This window comes from Pseudorca crassidens, chromosome 14 (assembly GCF_039906515.1).
Source record: "Pseudorca crassidens isolate mPseCra1 chromosome 14, mPseCra1.hap1, whole genome shotgun sequence".
NCBI lineage: Eukaryota > Metazoa > Chordata > Mammalia > Artiodactyla > Delphinidae > Pseudorca > Pseudorca crassidens.
This window is the reverse complement of record NC_090309.1, coordinates 31,674,301-31,695,325: the sequence shown is the minus strand read 5'-3', so window position 1 is coordinate 31,695,325 and position 21,025 is coordinate 31,674,301. Positions and strand designations below refer to the sequence as shown.

The 21,025-nt window shown below is 47.5% G+C and overlaps 1 protein-coding gene across 2 annotated transcripts in view; it reads right to left on the bottom strand.

Annotated features, from left to right (window-relative positions):
* The window catches only part of TGFA (transforming growth factor alpha), a 104,059-nt gene that overhangs the window by 8,676 nt on the left and 74,358 nt on the right, over positions 1–21,025 (bottom strand). Inside the window, exon 3 of one of the 2 annotated variants that reach the window (XM_067704783.1) lies at positions 9,526–9,643. In XM_067704783.1, the coding sequence (XP_067560884.1) occupies positions 9,526–9,643 (118 nt within the window). Of the gene's footprint in view, positions 1–9,525; positions 9,647–21,025 lie in introns of both variants that reach the window. The other variant, XM_067704782.1, reaches the window with a different exon arrangement.

The following is a 21,025-nucleotide window of genomic DNA, read 5'->3' as shown; positions in this document are numbered from 1 at the left end:
TGGTCTTAATAACAAAATCATTTTGAGGGCAAATTCAGAAACAGCTCACCCTGTAGGCTGGGGAGAAAACAAGGCGCTGGCCCCTTCCCAGTAGGGGAAAGCTGACGGTGGACTGAACTTGAGACTGAGAGGCGATATGCAACAGGCACAGGTGATGCACAAATTGAAGCTGTGGGTGTCTATAGCGAATCCTGCAAAGGGTCCCTCCTCCAACCCATCCTGAATATTCACCCTGCACCCAGATGGCTCCCAGCTGGGTTGTGGGCTTCCTCCATTTGGTATCCAACACCCCTTATCTGCAGGACCCTAACCCACCCCCTCTACTTTATCTCCAGTCACCTAGGTTTCAGCCAACCCAAGAAGTCCCCCCACCCCTAATGTCAACTAAACTAGCGCCCAGCACATAGGCACTCAGGACACGTCGGCCTGTGAATGAATGAATGAATGAATGACTACCTTCCCCTTGCCCATCTCAGCTCCTGCCACCTTCTCTGCCTGGAATATTATTCCTCACTTTCTTCCTCAAACTCCATCTCAAAGACCACATTCGTCAAGGAGATATAATTTAAAGACTCACTCATTCATTCGCCCAGTCATCCATCCATCCATTTTCCATAGCTCTTTCTATGGATCTCCCTATAGCCTCTCCTTCTCTGAAGGCCCTTAGGACTATGCCCACCTCTCTGGCTGCCTCTCCCACCAGCCTCACTTTAGGCCAGCCTCCAGGCTCCCGCAGGCAAGACCTAGCTCTACAAAAACTCTGGTGAACCACAGAGCAGAAGAGGGTTGGGGAGCCTGGGCTTTGGGATGGATTGTTAGATGTCTAACCAGGAGTTGCAGTCAAGCCAGTGAGACTTCTCTGTAGCTGGGTGTCAGTCTGCTTCCTCCTAGGGAAGGGTAGTGTGACGAGGGTTTGCACAGCTATTCGTGAAAGGTCCAGGCTATAGGAAGAGCACCTCAGGAGGCAATTTCACCCAGCTAGAGACGTTCCTACTCTAACCTGCAGGCCCTGGGAGAGGAGGATTCTAACACCTCCTCAACTGCTTGGTTCTGGAAACCCTATGAATTAACAAATCAATGCTGGGGACTCTAAGAAATCCCATTTAAATAAAATAGTGGGAGCTTAGTGCTAATTACATTATCAACGAAGGCTATGCTAAACTCCTACAGGAACTATCTCTGTTAATCCCAACAATGACTACTGCATGGGAGGTCTGGGCTGCTGTTTACCTTGTTTTACAGATGGGGCGGGCAGATTCAGGAGTTAAAAACCTAAGGATCTCAACTGTGAAGGAGACCTTTCTGGGGTAATGGAAATTAATCCAGAAGATACTACTCTGGGATAGTGATCCAATGGCAAACTCACAAACTGCACAGCAAAAAGGAAGAGGGGTGGCTGATTGCCCCATAAAGAGGTCTTCCTGCTGTGGGTGTAGCAAGTTGCAAAGATGCCCCCAAACAGTGCCGTCTTAACCCACTAGGGAAGATAACCCTCTAGGCTGGGTCACATTTTGCTGACTTTCCATCCTCTTCCTGCCATGTATGTGCTGGGCCCTTTCCAACCAGCCTGGCCTCAGTACTGCCCCAGGCAGAGGTCTTTCCCATTAGGAAAGTCTTCATGCCAAAAAGAATGCCTCTGTCCACTTAGTGTCACAGCAGTAAACATTCAAACCCCAGTCTCATTGAGTTAGGGAGCTGTACAGTGGGCCCTCTCATTCAGGTGCAGGAGAAATGGGAGATGCGGCATCTCTGTTTAAGAAAGGAATCTGAGGGCTTCCCTGGTGGCGCAGTGGTTGAGAGTCCGCCTGCCGATGCAGGGGACGCGGGCTCATGCCTCGGTCCAGGAAGATCCCACATGCCGCGGAGCAGCTGGGCCCGTGAGCCATGGCCGCTGAGCCTGCGCATCCGGAGCCTGTGCTCCGCAACGGGAGAGGCCACAACAGTGAGAGGCCCGCGTACCGCAAAAAAAAAAAAGAGAAAGGAATCTGAGCAAAATAGGAATTTTTCTGTCACGAAGGGGAATGGCCCATGTGTAAGGCTGAACATTTTCTTATAACATTTGACCATTCAATTTTATCTGTCGAGAGTGGATATCGTCAAACACAAGACTCTGGAATGCTGATTCTGTCTTCATAATTCTGAAAATGAGGCTCTGGAATCACATGTAGGCTGTTTCCCCCAGACAAGAATAAAAAAGAAGTACATAAGAAAGAAAGGGAAGAGTGTAGCACGGGAGGGGCAAGGAGCTTGTCTGAGCTGCAGGGGCCACCGTGGCTGAAGACGAAAGGCAACGGGCTCCAGCCAGGCGAGTCCCTGAGACCTTCTCATTTTCGTTACTGATTCAGTTTGGAGGTTGCTTTGGTGCTTTTCTTAGGAGCAAACTTTGTGGCTTAGGCCTCTTCATTTTAACAAGAATTAAATGATCAATGATATGCCTTTCTTTCTCCTCCGCTGAGGGTTTTCAGACCTTCTAGTCCTGTCCAGTTGCTCAGTGTTTCCCCTAAGTCCCTTTTGTACCTGGTTCACAGTGCCTTTTACAATTTTAAAGAAATAGGATAATGCAAGTAGAGCTGTGCTCTTATAAGTGTGTTTGTTTGTTTTTTTTCCTTAAGGAAAATGTTCTCCAACTAGAGAAAGAATGTTTCTAAGCAAATTGGAAAGAACATACATCACAATATAATAGAACAGAAAGACAAGAAAAATCCACATTGTTGTACACCCTACCACCTTAAATGGCAGTCTGATTGACAAGGAGTTCTTCTGGACTACTTCTATGTAGTTTTTAACATAGTTAAGATTTTTAAAAAATAAGATTTTGCATCAATTTCTCAGTTAACATCTCTTCACCATTTTAGTATGTCATTAGGAAACTGCAGAAGTTGTTTAAAATGGTTGTAAAGTAAATTATACACGATTTGCTTCACTGAACCCTTACCGTTTAGGCTGTATCCAATTTTGATATCATAAACAATGCCAGGGGATTATCTCTGTGTACACATTTTGTTTGCATTTGAGATTACTTCCTCGGGACAGGATACCGCAAGTGGGCACAACATGGTACAGACTTTGGAGCCAAAGCGTCATTCGTTTGAATCCCATTCCCCGCGTAATGCCTGTGTGATCTTGAGCCAGTTACTCCACCTCTCTGTGGCACTCATTCTGCGTCCTTAAAACATGATAGTAATAAAACTTACCTCATAGAGTTATGAGCATTAAATGAGTTAACATCTTGTGAAGTGCCTGACACAAAGGAAGGGCTGTACGAGTGCCAAAAATGTAAATAAAAGAATGGGAGCATTTTCCAGGCTCTTGAGAGACACTGTCTTCATAAACAATGGTGTACCCTCTGGCAGGAGGCGAGTGCTCTGATTTGTAGCCACGCCTTTTGGCACAGGCTCCGAGATAAAGTTTTTAACATGGGGGCCAAGAACCAAGGTGACCAAGGGCCAGGGACCATGGTTTTAGAAAAACGTTTATACCAACTTGCCTTTAACATGGAGAAAATCCATAGGGCCGTGGTGGGAGTGGGGACATGAGTCGCAGGACACCTGTACTGGGTTTACCCATTTTTGGCTTCAAGAACTGGATTTACCACGTCCTAGAACCTCTCTGCTTGGGGCGCTCGGGAGGAGTGGGCTGGAGGGAGTAGGGGCTTCCTCATTGTACAGCCCTGGGTTCCATGGTCTACCCAACTTTCACTGCTTCTTCAGCAGGACTTGGATCCTTCAGCTGTGGTGATGGTAACAATGTGCTGTTCACAATGGTGATCGTGCTGATGACGGCTGTTCTTATGCTCTGCTAGGAACTGGGCTTCAATATTCTCCAATGTGCTAATAGAACTTTCCGTGATGATTCGACAGATGAATGGATAAAGATGTGGTACATATATACAATGGGATACTACTCAGCCATAAAAAAGAACAAAAGAAGCCATTTGCAGCAACGTGGATGCAACTAGAGATTATCACACCAAGTGAAGTAAGTTAGAAAGAGAAGGCAATATCATATGATATCACTTATATGTGGAATCTAAAATACGGCACGAATGAACCTATCTATGAAACAGAAACAGACTCACAGACATAGAGAACAGATTTGTCTATTGCCAAGGGGGAGGGGGAGTGGGGGACAGATGGATTGGGAGTTTGGGGTTAGTAGATGCAAACTATCACACAGAGAATAAACAACAAAGTCCTACTGTATAGCACAGGGAACTATAGTCAGTATCTGGGGATAAACCATAATGGGAAAGAATATAAAAAAGAATGTATATATATGTAGAACTGAGTCACCTTGCTGTACAGCAGAAATGAACACAACACTGTAAACCAACTATACTTCAATAAAAAAATACATTTAAGAAGAACTTTCTGTGATGATGGAAAGAGCGTCTGTATGTGTGCTGTCTAATACAGTAGCCGCTAGCTGCCTAGAGGTACTGAGTACTTGAAATGTGGCTGGTGAGACTGAAAAACAAATTTTATTGGAGTGTAGTTGATTTACAATGATGTGTTCGTTTCAGGTGTACAGCAAAGTGAATCAGTTACACATATACATATATCCACTCTTTTTTTAGGTTCTTTTCCCATAGAGGCCATTACAGACTATTGAGCAGAGTTCCCTGTGCTATACAGCAGGTTCTTATTAGTTATCTATTTTATATATCGAGTAGTGCGTATATGTCAATCCCAAGCTACCAATTTATCCCTCTCCCCCGTATCCCCTGGTAACCATAAGTGTGTTTCCTACATCCGTGGCTCTATTTCTGTGAAAAACTAAATTTTAATTAATTAAATAAATTAAATAGCCACACATGGCTAGTGGCTCCTGTCTTGGACAGCAAAAGCTCTGCATGCATTATGGTCCCTGGGTCCTCATTACAATCCTGAGAAGTACTAATCTCTCCATTTTATACACAAAGAAACTGAGGCTTAACGGGGCTAAGTCACTCAGATCTGTCTGATGTCCAAATCCACGCCTTTAACTGCTGCGTTATCCTGCCTGGTGTGTGACCCTCAGAACCTGCTTCCGCTGGGGGTAGAGAGAGGGCGTGCACTTTCTCCAGACCTGTGGGTGGGTGATGTCTTAACGTCTTAGCCCTACACCCCACCACCTGCTGGTTATTGAGATGACAGTAGATCTACATAAAGTGGCTCACGCACCAACAAGAAAACCACTCCCAATCCTGATGTCTCGGGAGGCGTGATCTTGGTCACACAGGCAGTCTGCTTGCGCACTGAAGGTGGTCACCCCGCTCTGGGTGTTTGACTCTGTTCAGATCCCACTGGAATGTGCTGTGGCCAGAGCCAGGTGGAATGTTTTCCTTGGCTGACAGCAATGTGCTTTCACACTTTGCTGTGGGAAAGTCAGGGAGTTTAGTCACCGAGGGGCGTTTTTTGGATAGGTGAGACACTTCGATGAGTTGTCACTGGCTGCCAACACTGGAACCCTGAAAACCTGTCACCCGGGTGGCTTCCTTCAACTGTTTTCCTTTGTTTGAAGGTTTCTGCAGGCAGCAGACCAACGGTTTGCAGAATCTGCCTCAGGGAAAGAAACCGTGTTTGAGTCCTACTCTTGCATTTCTATGGTTTTACTTACTACCTTTGGAAATTCTTTCCCTATTTGTTTTCTGAAGTGGTTGGCTCCTAGCAGAGATTTATTAAAGGGAGACCAAAGATACAATCTAGGGTTCATCCGAAGCATAAATGTTTCAGGATAACGTTCACTACCTTTGGTGATTTCTGACTAGTTATTTGTTGTAACTTTTTTCCCTTATCTCATATTTTAGTGTGAGATGTCATTTTAGTTCTCTGGAAACCTAAGGACTATTGTTCTTATGGAAAACAAAGCTTAAGAATGACAGTATTTTAGAAAGAGCTCCCTCTTTTCGGACTATAATCTTGGGCCCCTGTGGGTTTTCCTGTAAGGCCGTGACTGACACGGCCTTAACTTCAAGGTAGGTCAGTTTTATTGACAAGGACGAGTGTGTCAGCTCCCTAAAGCTGGGGTAGTTCTAAGAGCGGGGACAGCAGGTTTTGCTTTCTCTGCGTGCACTCACAGTTTTTGGTCTGGTGGGAATTAATGAATACAAATACAAAAAGGTAAATACAAAAAGGTATAAGGCGTGGTCCTGCCCTCACTGAGCTTACAAGCTCATGTGGCGGCAGAAGTGAGCAAAGCAGGCTGGCGTGAGCGGAACAGAGCGGGCAACAGGAATGACTGGGGACCGACTTTGGCTTCAGTGTTGGGGACCAGCAGGAAGAGGTGGAAACTGGGGAACTTGGGGCGGGGGGAGGCAGGCTGTGTTCCAGAGAAGCTGGCGTCTGCCTGGAGATGTAAAGCCTGACTTCCAAAATGTGGACAGCTAATTACAACCACCAAAGCACGAGGCAGACTCATCTACCGCGGTATGAAACACGTCTGTGGGCTGAATACCACCCCTGGGCCGCCAAGATCCAGCGGGGAAACTGAGGTAAAGAGGCGGTAAAGGTTCACGTGGCCACGCCTCCCCACAGACGGTCAGCTTTCCCACACTGCAGCAGGGTCTCCGCTGATTCTGTAGACCCTGCCCTCGGCCCACAGGCAGGATTCATTGAGAGTCTGTGCTGAGGGTAACGAGTGTAGGAATGACCCTGACCTTCCTCTGGAGGAAGGTTTACCTGCAGGGGGAAGGTGCCAACACCTTTCCTGGAAATAAGAGCTATTTGAGGGGAACTCTGTGAGGCTGAGACAGAGTGCCCTCAGGGGCAACAGCTGAGAACATGGGTTTCAGGGTTGGAATTGATGGGACTGAACCCCAGCTCCACCATTTATGGGCTCTGGGGCTCCGGGCAAGTCGCCTAACTTCTCTGAGCCTCCGTTTTCTCATTCATACAATAAGGGCAAGAATCTCTACTTGAGAGGGAAGCTGGGAGAACGGGAGGACTCCATGAGTCACTGTATGTGGAGTGCTGGGAGCCGGCCCGGCACACAGTTACAGCTTTTACAGAGAGCTTACTACTATTATTAACAGTAAGTGAGTGGGGAGAGAGACAGCCGGTCTTCCTGACCACCAGCACGTAATGGTGTGTAAACGTGATGGACAGTGATCTCCCTGAGCCACGAGCGGGGCTTGGGATCTGGACCGAACAGAACAAGGGAGCCACCACCCCCTGCTCTCAGAAGGCGTCCGCCAGCCGAAGGGGGCTTGGCCACAGGCAAGGTTACCTGCTGACCCAGGCTCAAGGTTGCCAGCTCTCAGAGTTTACAACAGTCCCTGATCTGGTGGAAAAACTGAACTTCTGACACACTTTTGATCAGAACTCCCCTCTCTCTCTCCCATCACACAGCCCGGGGCAGCCTGAGGTCCCGGCACTGGGCACCACTGGAGGGGAGAGGGCCTTCCGCCTGCTGCACTGGTAGGCTTCCTGAGATCTAGGCCAAGAAGCCACCCTTCCTTCAGGGCCAGTGTTTTTCCATAATGACCAGCCTACGATCAAAAGTAATCCCATCAGCTCCCAGAGGCTCCTATGTGTATTTTAATAAGAATGATCACCATGAATGACGAAGACTATTGTCATCATCGTGCTTTGTATTTAGGGGTGGGGAGGGCTCTTGGCTCTGCAGACGTGGCCTGGGGGCCTCACCCAGGCCTCCCAGGAGGAAGGTGGCCAGCGTGCCTCTCCAGGCTTCAGAGGCACCCCGAGGGGCCCGCCCAGGCTCACACAGCTGCACCTCAGGAAGAGGAAAGCCCTACCCACCACCACTTACTGTGGCAGGCTTTCCCGGTCCCCAGTCTCTCCTGGGCTACTCATCCGATACCCTTAAGCATCATGGTTAAGAATGCAGTTTTAGGAGCCAGACAGGCTGGGTCTGGATGTGAGCTCTGCTATGTGATCTGGGCACAGCTTCTCTGGGCCCACCTCGCGGGATCATTCTGAGGGTTACACGAATTAACACATGGACCATGCTTAGAACGTTGCCTGGCATGAAGCAAAGCCCAATAGATGCTGGCTTTTATTAACATTTAGTATTATTAGTTTGGATCATACGAAATTGCTGACTTTTAACCGTTTTTGACCTATAAAAATGGCAACTTCATAGACATGGGTGGTTCTTAATGGGGGCAGAGGGCAATTCTTCCTCTGCCCCCAACCCCCCCACCCCCATCCTGGGGGACATCTGGCAATGTCTGGAGACATTTTTGATTGTCACGACTGTTGGGGGGAGGTGGTGCTACTGGCACGTAGTGGGTAGAGGCCAAGGTTGCTAACACCCTTCAGTGCACAGGCGAGCTCTCACAGCAAGGGGTTACCCAGCCCCAAAAGTCAACAGTGCCAAGGCTGACTATAGGGCCACCTAACAGTACTCCACCACGCACAGATTTACTTCCCTAAAACACCCCTTGCCACAAGTGGCACGGCTCCCACTGCCTAGAGAATAAAGGCTCACTTCCAACAGGCTCTGGCTTCCAATTCATCTCCAATCTTGTCTCCTCCCGACTGTGGCCTCGCTGACTGTAACGGCAGGTCACCCAACACTCCAGGCCTGGAGCAACCTCTCTGCTCTCCACACCAGCCAATCCCCGACACCTGCTCCGGGAAGCTTTCCTTATGGGCCTTTCTTGCCCAGTCGGGCTGACCGTGGCAATCACTGGTGGCTCCTAACTAACGTGACTCCTGGGTCCCATTCCTGGAGATTCTGATTCAGGGCACTGGGGTGGGGCTCAGCTATGTTTTCAGAAGCAGCCCCCGGGGGCCCATGCTCAGCCTGCAGTGGCAAATGCCACGCCCTGGCCTGCATCTTTATTTCCAAATTGCTTTGCTCTGTTACCACTCATGCACACCAACCCTCTGTGTGCACTTCTGGCTTATTTTATTAGCTGGATGAGGGCAGAGACCTCATCTTAAGAGACTCCAGCTGTTCAAAGGGATCCAAACAAGTGCCTTGCCCTCCAGAAATTCTAAGTAGTGAATTAAACTTGAACCAAAATTAGGAGTTTGGGATTAACAGATATGCACTACTATATAAAAAATAAACAACAAGGTCCTACTGTAGAGCACAGGGAACTATATTCACTCTCTGGTAATAACCTATAATGTAAAAGAATCTGAAAAAGAATATATTCTTTATATAAAAAAATATATAGGAATAACTGAATCGCTTTGCTGTACACCTGAAACTAGCACAACATTGTAAATCAGCTACACTTCAATTAAAAAAAAAAAGAAAAAAAAGTGAATCCAGGAATTTTCAGACTTTGTTGAACCCAGGAGTCACCTGAGGTGCTTGTTAAAAATGCAGATCCCCAGGCTCTAAACTCTAGGAGTTCTGCCTCGGTGGCTCTGGGCCAGGGCTCTGGAACCTGTATTTTTCACCAACTGGGTTTGAAGCAGGTGTCCCTCAGCCCGCTGTTCTGATTCTCTAACACGTCGGCTGCAAGGCCTCTCAGGGGCCTCTGGCATGGCTTCTGGAGGGAAGTGCTCTTTTAGTGGGTTGCTGGCGCGTGGGCAGCCCCAGCACCCCAGAACCGCAGGGGACACTTACACACATGCTGGCTTGTCCTCCTGCACCAAAAACCTGCAGGTTCCATGGAAGCAGAACTGACTGTGGGAAGCAGGGCAGTCATTAAAATGGGACACCACAGCTGCGGCCACGGGTGGGTCTGCTGGGGAGAGAAAAGACATTCGGCTCAGATCCAAGGCATAGCAAGACATCCCACGGGTCCACCCCACCGGAGAGGGAGCCTGGATGGCTGGGTTTTCTGGTCTCTACCAGTACCTCCTCTTCAGCTCTAACTTTCTAACAGCCAGTACAGGACCAGAGATGCCTGCAGTGTGAGCCTTCCAGTGGGGCTTTACTTATTTACTTAACTTTGCAGAAAACAAAACAATCTTTCCAAAAGACTCAGTGTAATTCAGAGACACCAGAGCAATTTTACTTTTAAAGCCCGTTCCCCAAGAATGACCTAATTTTACTTTTGCAAGGTGACAGTGATGACTTTTTAAAAGAGAGCCTTCATAAAAATCTGTTTTAAAGGTAGGAAACCGAAGAAAGGCACAAAAGAGTACTCTAAAGCCATTAAATTGATGCTGAGGAAGAATAATGATGCAAAAAGATGTTCATGACATATGACTGTAAGTGAACTAGTGCATTTCCAATGTGGTCTGTATAGTATGATTCTATTTAAACAAACAAACAAACAGAAATTTAGATGTGAGGAAGTCTGGGAAGGATTTACATGAACATGGTGGTAGGGCCTTTCTGGGGTGGTAGGATTAGGCGTGATCGTGCCATGAAGATGACTTAATGCATAGAAGTCCACCCAGGAGCGGCACAGGCAGTACTGGGAAAGGCTTGATGCGGAGGGAGAGGCAGCAGAGTTGGGTCCACTCGGAGCCCTGGCACCTGTAACTCTCAAGGGTTTGGGGCATCACCAAACCTCTCAGGCCAGCTGGAAGCATGGTAAGGAACCACACATGACCTAATGGCCAGCCCAAAGGGTATCACTTTGGATTTATTTTATTAGACTCCAATAGCCTTGTTTTGTCCAAATAACCCTTGAGACATAGTAGATAGCAATTTCAAGATGGCATGATACATGTTTCTGTTGCGTCTTTCAGGGGGCCCTCTTATATTTTGTGTTTCAGGCATTCGGGGAGTGGGTCTTTCTCAAGTATTTTTTGGGGAAAAAAATATGTGCTTGGAGTTCTTGCTCTTTGAGTGAATTAAGCCCCAATTTCATACTGTGGGATTTTTGACCACCACGAAATAGTAAACTCATGTTGCTGTCTATTGCTTCCAGAAGAATCATAATTTTGGAAACCTCATAATTCCAGTGGAAAAAGCAGAGGCTAAAAATATAGCAGAGTCCGTGATGCAGAAGGCGAGAGGGCACTCAGAGGTTATGAGTGTGGGCTTAGGAGGCAGAGAGACACGGGTCTGGGTCCTGCCTCTGCCGCCTGGATGCGGTGCTGAGCTTCCGCCCCTGTGAGATGGGGAGTCCACTGCCTCAACGTGGCTCTGAGGCTGAGCGAGGCCAAGCGGGTTAAATACTGTGCTCAGCAAATTGTCTGGTACGTATCGCTCAGCCGTTAGCTCTTCTGTTATCATAGCTGACAATCCCACTATGCTAATGAGTCCCCACACGTGACAAGACCACTCTAGTATATAATCTCCCCCTCCCTCCATAAGTTCAGTGCAGCATAACTAAAAGTCAAGGTGGGCCCTTCAGCTACTAAGATAGTGACTTTCACATGTGAGGACAAGATGGGAAGCCCAGAGCCAGGTGCAGATGGCGACGCAGGGCTGTTGGACGGCCCTGCTCTTGACGGCAGCACATCCCTGTCCAGCAGGGGCCTCTAGGACATGGGTTCCGACTGCCTTGGCTGGTAACAGCCACCTGTGAGTCCCAGGCCCAGGGGGCCGATGAGTGACTTGGCCACTTGCTGACAGCGGACACTGGGATGGTAAGCTGAAGCTGGAAGGGTCTGCGGTAGCTCACATAACTGGTGTCTCTGTGCTGACTAAACTCATCAAGGGGCGAATATGGAGAGATGAAGTGGCTGGAGATTAGTGGATCTAATTTGATTCAGACATTAAAAAAGGCTTTTGCTAAGCTCTACAAAAGGCCATTTAGACAACCATCTCCAAGGGGCTAGTGGGAGTCCCTTGTTAGGGCTTAGAGCCGGGCTTCTTAACATGTGGTCCAGGAACCAGCAGCTTCACACCCCCAAGAACCTGTCAGAAGGCCAAGTTCATGGACCCCACCTCACACTATGGAATTAGGGTCCGTGGGGTGGGGCCCAGTAATCCATGTGACAAACTCTCCAGGTGGTTTTTTTAGAAGTTGGGTTTACTGAGGTAGAATTGATATACAGTACCATTTGCCCTACAGGTGATTCTGACGTGCACGAATGTTTGAGAGACAGGCTTGTATCAGAGGAAACAAAGGATAGAGACAAAAGGCCTCTCAGAGAAGTAAAATGACAGGGATCCTGAAAGGGATCCTTGTTGGAACTGATCATCTTCCAGCTCTTCAAACTCCTGTGTGATACTAAAGCCTGGAATCTGCTGAGGTTCTCTGTGGTCAAGTGTCAGGTCAATAGAAATACATTAAAAGGAAAACTCAGGATCTGTCTTTGGGAGCTGACAGGGGAGGGGCAGACTCAATGCCGCGATCTTGTTTAACCTGTATTTACGGCTATTTGGCCTCATCTCATAAACGACTTGAGGAGACCTTATAAAAATAGGTACCATAAAAAGGAGACACAAATGGGAAAGACATGTGTGTGTGTGTGTGTGTGTGTGTGTGTGTGTGAGAGAGAGAGAGAGAGAGAGAGAGAGAGAGAAACACAGAGAGGGAGGGACGGAGGGAGAATTAGGTGGGGGGAGGAGGCAGAGGAGACACACAGACAGGAAGGGAAAGAGGGAAGGAGGGAGAGACAGAGATGGAGAGAAAGGGCCAGAGAAGGGGAGCGGGGCAGAGAGGAAGAAACAGAGAGGCAGTGAGAAAGGGAAGGACAGAGCAGAGCAAAGGAATATAAGGGCAGGGGTTGAAAAGAGCGAAGAGCTCAGGTATCAGGTTACATATGAAGACACGCGTCAGACAGTCACGCGCATGTGCTGAAGCGCCATGTCTCTTAGCCACCTCAGCAAGGGTGTTCACAGTCCATTAAGTAGAAATGCACCTATTTTGCATTTGCAGGACAGACTCGGCTTTGCCCAAGTCTAAGGTCAGAGAGCAACTTCTCTTCTGCAGCTGCTTTTGAAAGGGACTTCACGTGTTATGGTGGACGACATCCTCCACGAAGACAACAGAGAGGCATCTGCCAACGTAAACCGTCTGCCGTTCAACAGCTCACTAAGAGCCGAAGAGCCCAGGCAGTGAGGAAACTCCCTGCCCTGGTCACAGTGGTGGCAGCAAATGCCTGCTGGATTTGCTCCCTGCAGTCAGAGACCAGGGTAAGGAGGGGAGTCTGATGCTTAGAGCTTGGGGTCCCACTCCTCCACAATCCCACCTTTCCCACTCAAGCCCAGGTGCTGAGGGGACCAAGGGAGCTTGATGCTAGTCAATGATCATGATTACTAAAAGGCTATTTCTTTTAAACACCTTTTTCCTGATTACGAAAGTGATACATCACCGTGGAAACCTTTAGTAAATGCCAACGTAGAATTAAAAAAAATCTTAGGGAATAAAATCCATCTTCAATCCACCATTTAGGGAGAACCATGTAACGACACGCTGCCTGTGTCCCTGCACGCACGCACGCACGCACATACGCACTCATGTAAACTTCCTGTTTCTATTCCGTTACACAAGCTTGTCCTCCTAATATAATCCCAAACATCTTAAAAGTGAGCATTTAGTTCAAGACTGCATTGGGAGCCATCGTGATCCGTAACCCCGAGCGGTCCATCGTGCATAGTGAGGGGGGGTCCTGTTTCCAACAGCACATTCAGCGGCTTTGGGGGGATGTGGTTTGCACTGGGGAAGTGGACGGGGAGGAGGGAACCAAATACAGTCCGCAGGTGGGCCACATCCTGGCCCTCTGCGCTTGCGGCAACCTCAGTGGGAGGTGTAGGCTCCTGTGCCTGGAGGTGCTGGGCAAGCCTCATGGGCTGAGTGTGACAGGTCAAGGGGAGGCACTGCTCTTGTTTTAGGGCTGTTTTTTTTTTTTTTTTTTTGGTACGCCGACCTCTCACTGTTGTGGCCTCTCCCGTTGCGGAGCAACAGGCTCCGGATGCGCAGGCTCGGCGGCCATGGCTCACGGGCCCAGCCGCTCCGCGGCATGTGGGATCTTCCCGGACCAGGGCACGAACCTGCATCGGCAGGCGGACTCTCAACCACTGCGCCACCAGGGAAGCCCTGTTTTAGGGCTTTTAAAGGTGTTTGCCTCAGACACCACTAGAATCAGCAATGAAAACCCCAACACTGCAGCACACTGAGCTCACACAGACAAGACCGGTCCTACTGATGTTCCCAGAAGCTTCAGGGGTGCTCTGGAGGAGAGGGACTCTGGGGGAGGCTGGGAGGGGAGAAGACAGTCACCACTTTCTGAGTGTGGGTTACGTGCCAGGTGCTGGCCTTACGTCCAGGCAGGGCAGACGGTCATAACAAGTGGAGGATTTGCTAGTTACTTAAATAACAATGAGCTTTATAAGGAAACGCCCCAACTTCCAGCATCTTCCCAGAGAATGAGTCTCGAAGCCTCTCTCTGTCTCTCTCCTTTCCTCCTCCTCTCCCTCTCCCTATTCTTCCTTTACCCTCCTCTACTTTCTTCCCCTTCTAATTTTTCTTTCTCTCCTTTCTGAAAACTCAAGGAAATATCAACGTGAAGGAAGGAGAGGCCTAGACACTTAAAATGGAAAAACCCCACCTCATTTAGAAAAGGAAGGCAGTAAAGGCCAACAGGGAAACTCCAAGGGGGGGCGGGGCGGAAGTCCAGGCAAGGGAGGATAGGGCTGCCCCTGCCCCCTGGCCCAGGACCCTGCCCTCCTCTCCTCCAGGCACCAGGTCTGATTAGCACGCAGGCTGACTGGAAAATCAAATGCTCTGGTTTGAGGAACAGACATACCAAGCCCATCTGCCGCGGGAGTTTCAAAGCCGCTCAGTTCCTGTTGCTCTGAAATTTACGAGAGGCCTCTCGGGCTTGTTAACTAAACGCATGTCTCGCAGACACCCCTGTTCTCCCGAGAAGCTGTGAAAGCTTTGCCCAGAGACCACAGACCCACTCATAGGGCCTGGAGCCCCCGCCCCACTCACAGGAAGAGGGTCTGGAATAGCAATCGAGGGGCACGGAAGCCACAGATTCGATTCACAGCAGGGGTCTCTCCAGTTCAGAAGGGCTGGGAGGCAGCCATCTGGACAGCGCCTTCTGACAGCCCTGCTCCCCTGGAAGCGGCGCCCACACCGCTGAGGTGATCACCCCCTTTAAAAGCTGCCCTAATCGGACTTTCTGCTGGGCTGCTCGCTGGGAGCGGATACCTCACTCTCTTCTCCAGGTGTTAGAAGTTGCAAACACGTTTGCCTGTTGCAAAGCTTACATCATTTATAGCCGTTTCATTACTTCCTCAAATATCATCGCTAACTTTCTGACAATTTAAGAGTGACACCTGGCTTTTTAGCAGGAACTTTCAGCCACGTTTTTGACCTGGGATGAAGTATTTTCTCTTCAGATGCTATAGTGGGAAAGCCAACTAATGCTTCTGGAATGTCTAAGAGAAAAGGCAGTAGATGAATTTAACGAAGATGGGAACTGGTCAGCAGCCCCGGTGAAGCTAGGGGAGCACATGGACCTGAGTGCATCTGAGACCCACACGCTGATGCCCCCAGGGCCAGGCTAGAGTCACAAAGTCATCTAGGCTCAGTTCTGGGATGGAGAAGGCTCGCTTTAGGCTGTCAGTGGGCCCAGTTTACAGGGATGGAATTCTAGGCTTACATGAGGCAATGCATGAACCTGCAAACTTTAGCCAGCGTGTGAAGGAAAGGCTAGTACAGAGGCTTCACACCTGGGTGGCGGAAGCGCTAAGCCAGGGCTTAGAGAAATGCATGGTACAGAGCACAGGCACCTCTCCAGACAGAGACTGGCAGGCAGGGACCCTGGCCTCCCTGGGCATTTGGGGAGTGAGAAAAAGAACGACTAGAAGTTTTATAAATGATCCCAAGGAGGAAGAGCATTGTCAGGATCAAGCATGGCAACACTGCTGACCTTTACCACAGAGAGGAACATCCCACAAAGGAAGACAATTCCTAAGGGCATTTCCTGAGGCTGTGTGAGGGGGCAGATGAACAAGGGGGCAATTTCAAGCGAGCAGTGGAAGTCAGCAGAGTACGGAAGAGTAAGCCCAGCTACATTCACAGAAGTAGGAAAACACATGTTATTCTTAAGGCCTACTGGCCAATCAAGGGGAATTCGATTTTGCTGTATTTGGGATGTGTGTGGCGGTGGTATGACATAAATACAATCACTCAACTCATTCACTATTAAAACTAAGGACAGTGGATACTTTAAAAATAATAGATATAAAGCAATTTGAAAGCAGTTTGGCTTCACAGTACCATCATTTTTTTTTTTTTTTTTTTTTTTTTGCGGTACGCGGGCCTCTCACTGTTGTGGCCTCTCCCGTTGCGGAGCACAGGCTCCGGATGCGCAGGCTCAGCGGCCATGGCTCACGGGCCCTGCCGCTCCGCGGCATGTGGGATCTTCCTGGATCGGGGCTGAACCTGTGTCCCCTGCATTGGCAGGCGGACTCCCAACCACTGCGCCACCAGGGAAGCCCCACAGTACCATCATTTAAGAGGGAGCGGTCATTTGTTTCAGTTAAGTGATGAGAGAAAAATAAGTAGCCCTGCAATTCCTCTTGCCATTCCATGGATGGGGGGAGTGTAGCACTATTGTTTTTACTACCATCCCCCACCGCAAGATGCTCAATTTCCTGAGAGTAAATCTTATACTTAAAAGATATATATTTTTCCTATTACATGATCTCTGACTACAGATTTACTACTTTTTAAGCAATCTTTTCCAACACCGGCTACTTTTGACCCTATTTGATCTTCACATTTTCCCTGGTCTTAAACTGACTTTAGACCCTACCCATACCTTCATCCCCACTTAAGAACACGGATACCATTTTATCTCCTAAAACCTCAAACCACCCTCTGGGGTAAGCATTACTATTCTCTGTTTTTCAGATGAGAACAGGAAACTAAAGATTAGATAAACTTGCCAGTGGACACGTAGCTAGAAAGTACTAGAGTTGGGATTTTATCTCAGGTCTCTCTGATTCTAAGAGAGTAAAGAGCTGTAGAAAATTAGGACACTATTCAAGTCCAAGAAGACAAATGCTGGGAAGGCACATAATCAAAATCTACAAATCACGTGGCAATGAGGAAGGGGAATTCTCAGCTTGTTAGGTAGTTAGGAAACTAGATTACTTTCTAGTAATCAGAAAGGCACACTTTTAGGAGAAGCAACGGGAAGTATTACTTTATCTGGGGGAGGAGTGGGGAACTATACATATGGGACTTATTATTCCCACAAGGGAGTAGTAGCTGAAAAACAAAGATGCAAAAGAGATTTCTATCTGTCCACAGATGATGCTTAACTGAGGAGTAGCTGGAAGTAGGGTGGGGGGCTGGTCCATAGGATGGTACTAAGTGGTCTCACAAAGCATGCTCTCCCCAGAGCCCCAATCTCTGGGCTAATGGTGCTCATGCCCTAGAAATCGGGAGCTTCTGGCTTAGGGCACAGCTAAAATGGACTCTGAATTGCTTTTACAGCTTTAAACAAGATGCTGGGGGAACCTAAGGGAGCATCTGAGCTAATTTAATTCCCTCTGAGCATTTCTCTCTTTGGGTAAAACCCAAGGGGAATCAGACGTGATGGAACCAAATTCAAAGAAAGGTATCGGTGAAGAAGCAGACAACATAGACAACATATTTCCTATTTTCCTACAAAGATACTGTTTTTAATAACACAACACCTGTGTGTGTGTGTGCGCGCATGTGTGTGTGTGTGTGTGTGTGTATGTGTGTGGGGGGTGGGGTGGGCGGAGAGAGCGAGAGAGAGGAAAACAGACACACATTCAGAGAGAAAGTCACCAGTGGTATTTGACTCCAATGGGGTTCATCCTGCTTGTGCCTATTTCTAAGGCAAAGGCAGAATTTGCATCACTTCTGGTGTCCTTTTCTAATCCAAGAGAAGAAGAGAATCACATAGCATGAACATAAAAACAATTTGCTAGGTTCATATCCCACCTAAAGTGGGCTTAGAGATTTTAACTGGGCTTAGAGTTTTTAACCCAGTGTGGATTTTCTGCAGTTGGACTACGATGATGCGAACGATGATGATGACGACCATTATTATGAATAGTAGCTCCCATTAATACATTGTCTACTAAATGCAAACACTATGCCCAGCATTTTATACAGAGAATTCTGTTTAATTCTCACCAAAGTCCTGAGAGGTACTCATTACTACCCCAGACTATAGATGAGGAAAGTAAAGCCGGGGGAGGTTAAGGATGTTCAATGTTGCTAAGTTTGCAAATGGCAGAGCTGAAACCAGAACTCATGGCTGGCAGTCTCTAAAGTTCCTGCTCTTCCTAATATGCCCCATTGTCGCTTCAGGGTGTGTGTGTGTGGGGGGGGGGGCGCGTGGAGAGAAAGAGAGTAGAAAGAGGGCGAAAGAGAGAAAGAATGAGTTGAGGGTTAAATCCTTATGGGCACCTTCCGGCAGTTAAGACAACTCTTTCATTTGAAGAGTAAACAAATCAGGAATTACCATGAAATTCTCAGGGCTGTTTTTAGAATTAAACGAGCTAAAAGTCCCAAGGCAAAATGGTTTTAATTAGCAAAGTGGCTTTAGGAATCGAAAATAAAATCTCAGTGACATCATGTGAAGTATGGGCTAAAACGAGACTCTGGGCGTACTCATCTAAAGATGCTCAGAATACAGATTTCAACTTGGCCTCTTACCTGCGTCCAGCTCTCACCAGTAACACCACCTCCTCCCCCAAAGCGCATGAGGAAGGGAGAGGCATGCCTGAGATGCCCCGAGTAGCCCCCAAACTGCATTTTAAGTCCGTGAAGGATTAAAATGAGATGGAAATAGAAGGGAAATGCACCACACATGGAAGATTACCGACCCCTGCAACCCAGCTCTTCCTTCTTCTCCTCACGACCCTGCTCTCCAGCCCCCTGGCTGCCCCTTCTCTCTCTACCTTGGCCTTAGTGATTTAAAGCAAAAAACCAATTAAGAAAATTGCCAGTCGTGATTTTGCTTTGAAGACTGAAAGTCAAACCTCCCCTCTCTCTTACAATTTAATAATTTGATTTCAAAGCGACAGATCATCTTTCTTTCACATCATCAAACCAGAAAGCCCCTTATTCTAATTACATCCTCTTGGGTGTCAACCAGCATTTTGAAAATACTTCATTTCAAATTTCCACTTACAAAGTAAACAAGGATATCTTCCTTTGGCTCTCATCAGCCAGCTTTGAATCAAAATGTGAACGGCTCTGGGAACTAGAGCCGAGTCCTGCTGGACGGGGAATTCTCTTCTGGCTTTGTTGGAAGAACAGCCCCGCTGGAGCCTGGGGCCACCTAGGTTTGCAGTCTCTGTGTGTCTCTGTTCTCCTCTTTATTAATATCAAAATTGTTAGGTAAAGTGGTTGGCAGGAAACCCTCAATCCACCCTTAGGAAAAAATGCTTCCTCCTGTTGAGTCTTTGAACCATAATCCCTTCAAACCCTCCACACTGAGTACATGTAAATACTACTAGGACAACTGTTTCTCTAGAACACTCTATGCCCTCAGAACTTTTTGACAGATGCCTTGTTCATTTACAGTCTGCAGATGCGGTCTGGGTAGATGAAGGACACTCCTCATTTTAAAGTGAGGAAATGGAGGCATCCGGAGGTAAATTTTAGGCAAAGCTCAACAGCCTTAAAATCATAGATGTGATTTTTGCGGCTGGGACTTTGTCCCCTGACAAATACATGGCTCTTCCTTCTCAACCTGGCAGTTATACTGATGATTTTTGGTTGACCTTAGATAAAAGCCCTTTAATTAAGATTATATTCCAAAAGGAAAACACCGAGACGTTGAGAGGGTGGTGGGATTATGGGCAATCATTTTCTCTTTCATAATTTTCCCAATTTTATAAAATGAACATTTAGAGTTTGAAAATAAACATTATTTAAAATTAAAACTGTACAACGTTAAAAAGATAAAGTTTAAACCATTTTTATTTTTCATTGTTTTACTCACAGATAAAACTGTAGTTTTATAGAAACTGGCCTTTATGAATCTAGATTTGAATCTGCATAACATAAATCATGTTACTGCCTTGTGTTTTATCATTAAAGGGGCCATGAGGAGGAGGGATACACAAAATAAATGTTTAGAGAAGATAGAGGATGCTAAGATGAAAGATGTTTAGTAAAAGCTGCCCTCAGGCTTGGCCTCTAGGTGCAGAAACCTCACATGCTCCCACTATAAACAACGAACCCCAGAAAGAACATGGCCTGTGTGATCCACTCCACTTCCAACTCCTATACTCATGTCTTTGTTTGTTTGTTTTGTTTTGTTTTTTAATTGAAAGAGGACATTTGGGAAACCATTCTATGAAGGAGGCAGGGAATGAGAAGAAGTAAAAAATCTGGGGCAGAAACTCCCGTGAGTTCCTCTAAACCTCTCTTACTTTCCCTCCTGGACACACAGACTACATTTCCCATTCCCAGACTCCCTTGCAGGTAAGTGTGACCATGTTACCAGGTTATGGCCAATGGATGTGAGCATAAGTTATATGCACCACTTTGGTCCATATAAACCTCTCCAGTGAGATCTCCCTTTTTCTTTCCCTAGCTGCTGGCTAAATGGAGAGAACTCCTCCAAAGGCATGGAGGAGGGAGGAGACACAAGATGGAAGGAGCCTGGGTCCTTGGATAACTGGAAGGAAAGAAGTCTGTAAGGCCAGGAACACCTGCACAGGCTTTGAAATATGCAGGAAATAAACAGCATTCAGGGCTTGTCTGTTACAGCAGGGAGTGTTACTCAAGTGCTAAGTCTGAACAGTGTTTGGGGGTTAGTGAATTTCTGATGAGGGAGAAATCCTCTTAATAAATCATTTCCTTTTCTCCTCTTCTCCCATAGTCCCTTCTGGGAAACTCACCCAAAATACCAACATGTCTTACACTTAGTATCTCAAGTCCATTTGACCCTTACTGGAAGCCATCAGTTTGAAACCCTTGCTCCTCAGCTTATGGTGTGTCCTGTCCACTCTCTGGTCAGGTCAACCCTCACCTACCTCTACAGGGTTGGTAATAATCTTTTGCGGGCCAGGAGTGACTTGTCCTTGCTCAATGTTTATGCGACCAGCATTTGTAACTGAGCAAAGGCTACCTCTTCAAGTGTGAGTCTGAGAACACAACAAAATATAAAGCACTGTGGCCACAACTGAGAGCAGGCAGGGTCCAGCTGTCTTGTTTGAAATGACACAGCTGATGTGAGTTTACTAGATTATCAAAACTCTCCAGACA